The 4,817-nt window shown below is 39.7% G+C and overlaps 1 protein-coding gene across 1 annotated transcript; it reads right to left on the reverse strand.

Moving 5' to 3' along the window:
* Positions 1-208: 208 nt before the first annotated feature.
* On the reverse strand, positions 209-3,895 carry Gng11 (G protein subunit gamma 11). Its single transcript, XM_042684632.1, has 2 exons — positions 3,532-3,895; positions 209-628 (listed from the first exon to the last, which is right to left on the reverse strand). The coding sequence occupies exons 1-2, from the start codon at positions 3,625-3,627 to the stop codon at positions 503-505; spliced, it is 222 nt and encodes a 73-aa protein (XP_042540566.1). The 5' UTR covers positions 3,628-3,895; the 3' UTR covers positions 209-502.
* Between the last annotated feature and the right edge of the window lie 922 nt (positions 3,896-4,817).

A 4,817-nucleotide genomic window follows, 5' to 3' on the forward strand; every position in this document is an offset into this window, starting at 1 on the left:
TTCATGTTATTAGAAATTTTACTGACTCTATTTTTTATACTTACATCAACACATTTAGAAGTCCGAATTTAGCACAGTAAACATGTGAAGCATAAATCGCTTGGAATTTGTTATACGCTCCCAAAACAAGGTGAATGAGAGCAGTATGAATGTTTATAGTACCAAAAGTGTTTGAAAAGTACTTTTTTTAGAGTCAGCAACATTACTGTTTTCAAGACAAAACTTTATTTGAAGCATCAAGTGATATACAGAAAGAAAAGAGTCATGCAAAAGTAATGTCCTTCATTCCACGATTGTACATCAAATGATCTGTCCTCTTATAGAGAGGGTACAGTGAACAAAGATGAGAAGCAGACATATTGTGATGCATCAGTCTATGGATAGATTGCTTTAAAGATTCTCTTTCAAGTTATATTTTCCTTCCTTAAAAGGCACGTGAGGGAAAATAACACAGAAAAAAAATCACTCTTCCTCTGAGGATAAAGTTTCTCCCCAGAGCTATTTATGAAATGACGCAGCTGCCTTTTTCTTTGAAGGGGTTCTTGTCTTCTGGAATTCCTTTCACCAGGGGATCCTCTCCAGAACGTTCTTCAATATAGTTCTTTATTTCTTCAGAACATTTAGATACCTGGAGTCCAGAAAAAAAAAAAAAAAACAAAAAAAAACAAAGCGAAGTCAGAGATGCTCAAATGTTATCACTACTTTTTTTATGAAATTATAATAAGCAGACTTTAAATATTTTAAAAAATTATACAATTACTAAATTTCTACTGTAATCTAATATTCTATTCTATCTACATATAACCTATGTAAAAATACTTCTTATTATTGGTCAAAGTCAAAACAATGTGAAGTTCACTGTATTAAATGACTGACCCCAGTAGTTATTATTCATTGTCCATCAGATGATTTATTCTGTGAAAACACATATTTCTGGCATATCTACCACATTTTGGGAACTACAGCATTCTCTACTTTTAATTCTCCATGTTAATGAGTTAATGAAATGGTAGATAACCCTCAAATATTTGGGAATTCTTGCTTAAGGGTATCTGCTATGTTCTAGAATTTCACACAATGACAGAAACATTGGGAAAAGCCTAGCTCTGAAAAGGGTGAAGATGGCCAACTGTCTCTATTCAGAATTCCTTGTGTGTAGACAATGATGAAAATAAAAAGCTTTATCAGAGGCTTATTAAACTTATCTGAGATTCTTGCATTTGTATAATCAGCTAAAACTTTTTCTACAATAGAGAGAAGGTTGAATAGCTTATTCAAAAAGTCTATTCTTAAGTGACAGGTTAGAACAATGAGTTAAAAAACAAGAATAAATGGAAAACTAAAAAAGTTTTAATTAAGGTCTTTATTATTAAGAAGAAATTAGAAGAACTATAGGCCCTCTAGAAAATGACAGTGGAGACTTACAGAAAGTGGACACATGTTCCATTGAATATGTAATCTAGAGAGCTGCCTATAGCCTTTAAAGGATATCACTAAACTATGTTTACATAAGTATCCCCAACGTACATAATTATTTACTTAGAAATAAGTTCAAGTAGTACAGTGGTGCACTGTAGTAGTGCATAACTAGTAATTACAAAATGGTGCAATTTAATCTAAAGAAAAAATACAGACATCATTAATTCACTTATATACTCAGATAGGACTATTTCTTTGAAAGTTATATGGAGTCCACTGACTAAAATAAGTAAATTTATATAACAAAATAAGATGTTTTATTAGACTTTTAAAAATAATTATATTTATTGGGTTTAAATTCTTCCTGTGTCCAGAAACGATGAAGTTCTCTCCTCCCCACCCGCTCCCTCTTTCTCTCTTATACACTAGGGTAGGGCTGTGTTCTAATGGACAGGCTGGCTGGCAGAGAAAAACCTGTTAATGAATGTTTCATTTCACTATGGTCAGTTTCAGCTAGAACTGGAATAGCTAACTGACAACTCAACAATTAGAAGAGCTTGCTTTCCTTTTCTCCCAGTGTAAGTTCAGCACATTGGTATCAACCAAATAAAATCTTACAATTTTTTTTTCTGTCAGTCATGGGGCTTGAACTCTGGGCCTGAGCGCTGTCCCTCAGCTCTTCAGCTCAAGGCTAGTGCTCTACCACTTGAGCCACAGCGCCACTTCTGCTTCTTTTTTTTAGGTGGTGCTGAGGAATCAAACCCAGGGCATCATGCATGCAAGGCAAGCACTCTACCACTGAGCCACCTTCCCAGCCCCAAATCTTACAATTTTTTTCACTAGCAATGAATTGTTTAAGAGTTGTACCTCTGTTTAACATATAATACCCAAGGCTGTGGGGGGAACCATGTGAAAATTAATCTAAGTTGTCAACACTCAATACTGAGGGGTTTGCTATGAGTGAAACAAGTTTCCATTAAGAAACAACTTTATTAATTAGATATAGGAGCAAATTTTATCCCTCTAAACACTTCTTTTTAATACTACTGAGGCCTCAGGGCCTCAAAGTTGCTAGGCATGGGCTGGACCACTTGAGCCACTACTCCAGATTGTTTTTACATTGGCCATTTTGAGACAGGGTCTCCTTGTATGCCTGGGATGGTTAGGCTGCTTTCTTCCTATCTGCAATTTCCTGAGTCAGAGGCAAGCGCCTCTGGGCCTAGCTATTGTGCTTCCCCTGTGGCTGCGTGACCTCTGGTTGAAATGGACTCTCAGGAACTTCTTTTTGCCTGGGGTTAGTCTGGGACAGCCATCCCTCATCTCTGACTCCCAAGTAGCCAGGATTACAGACTTGAGTCACCAACGCCTAACTACATGTATTATTATTGCCAAACCCCTCAACATAAAAAGGACATCTTGCCTTGAAATCTAGAAGGAACATGGATTTGGAATTTTAAAAGGAAAGGCCAAATTTGAGAAAAAGGTATGTGAGAAGTAAACCTCCCCATTCCTACAACTTCTAATCCTCATCCATTAGTAAGACTCTTACCATTAGACTTAATGTTGGCATCCTTCCCCTTGTATCTCTTTAATCTTTTCAAGTACTAAACTACAAATACATAAAGTTAAAGGAATTGGAGTTGTGGGATGTTTGCCTAGAATTCTCAGTGTCTTGAGTTTGATCTCCAGCCCTATTCTCACAAATTAAAGTAAATAAATGAATTCACATCGTTATTACTGTGGAAGATAAGACAAAGATTGCTGTGACTGAGTGAAAAAGAAAGCATCTCTGTTGCCAATAAGAAACTGAAGTAAAACATTTCAAAATCTCATACAGCACTGAAGAACCCCAGTAAAATTAATTCAAAACTAAATAAAGTAGTATGAACACTTTAACATGTGGCTTTAGAGAATGATATTTCTCCCAAATGCCATCCTTTCCAGAACCAAATGGCCACCGGCCTTTTCTTACACTTGAGTTTTAGGATTTCTTGTGGTTTCCTAACAGCAGCTCCTTCCTGACAGGACAGGACCTAAGGATCACCAGATCCCAGCTCTCCTTCAGCTCGAACTCCCCCCACCCCCACCCCCAGCAGGGAGCAGACAACTTACCTGCTGTCTCTGCAACTTAACTTCTTTGCGAAGTTGCTCAACTTCCATCTTGAGCTTTTCCTTCTCTGGCAAATCTTCGATGTGAAGGGCAGGCATTTTAGCCCCAGAAGTGGGCCCAAGGATGGCCTGCACTGTGGAGCCCCTGAAAGTGCTGAAAAGTACAACAACTCCCCAAATAACTGCGGGCCCTGATCACCCCACAGGACGTGGCTGCCAGGCAATGCCTGCTGTCCCCAGTTCCCAGGGGGACTGGCTTCCTCCAGGAAGCCCCGTCACCCTGCCTGTGCAGTGGCCAGGATCCCCAAAGCTCTCTGCTTGTCCTCGAGTCTCTGCAAGCCCAAGAAGGCCAGTCCGATAAGCTGGGGCAGGTTTGAGTTGGAGACCTGACCCAGCAGCTTTCTGCAGTAGAATCCACAGCAGGGATGCTGGCCCCAGGCAGCCCGGGCCCTGCACCTCGCCACGCCCCAAGAGCCTGCCCGGACTCGCTGGAGCTGGACTGGAGACAAGAGAAGTTTTACATTTGTTCCTTTTTTTTTAAACTCGTTTCCAAGATACATCCGGGTTTTGTTTGTGAAGCCAGGAAAAGGAGGACACTACGCAGCAGGAAATAACGGCCCCTTACCTCTCTCCAAGTTTTAAAAATACACACTATCTAACTTTTCCATGCCTATGTATTGGAAAATGTAGACGCTGGGGGAAATAAAAAACGCCCAAGGGAATAGGAAGCTCACTTGTAGCCTTAGAAAAAAACCACATCAGTGCTCTCAGCTAGTGGATGGTCATCCAGCTTGTAAAAGGCCTAACAGGGATTTTATACATTTGGGGGTGGGGGGAGGGGGCGAGAGGGTGTGGGGAAGAGGGACAAAGATGTGAGCAATAACTATAACTTGCACGAATATTTTCTGCCATTCTATAATCATCGATTTCTGCAGCAAGCATTTTTGTTTTTTGATTTTTAATCAAAGGGTCTGAGGGCAGAATAGAATTCTTCAAAATTCCTACCAGCCAAGTGTTTCACTCTCCACACCCAAATATTTGGTCTTTTTACAGTTTACCTATGATCAATCTCTTTCCTCACTGGACACTGAGGCATTTGAATTCCTGGCTCAAGCTCCTTCCTGGAGGTGGGTAGCAGAGCCACTTTGGATGGATTTCTCCAACTTCTGGAAAATAATATTCATCCAGCTGCCTGCTGCTTCCTACAACCAGAGAAAATGTGGGAAAGATTTACATGAGTATGCCTTTTCCCTTTGCCTATAAATGAAAGTTTTGTTAACAGTACTCAA

Source organism: Dipodomys spectabilis, unplaced genomic scaffold (assembly GCF_019054845.1).
Source record: "Dipodomys spectabilis isolate Male_0828 unplaced genomic scaffold, ASM1905484v1 ptg000089l, whole genome shotgun sequence".
Classification (NCBI taxonomy): Eukaryota; Metazoa; Chordata; class Mammalia; order Rodentia; family Heteromyidae; genus Dipodomys; species Dipodomys spectabilis.

Excerpts from the sequence above, each read along its gene's own strand:
- Gng11 (XM_042684632.1), bottom strand. The coding sequence starts at position 3,627 with ATGCCTGCCCTTCACATCGAAGATTTGCCAGAGAAGGAAAAGCTCAAG. Across the intron at positions 629-3,531 it reads TTAAGTTGCAGAGACAGCAG|GTATCTAAATGTTCTGAAGA; the intron begins GTAAGTTGTCTG and ends TCTGGACTCCAG.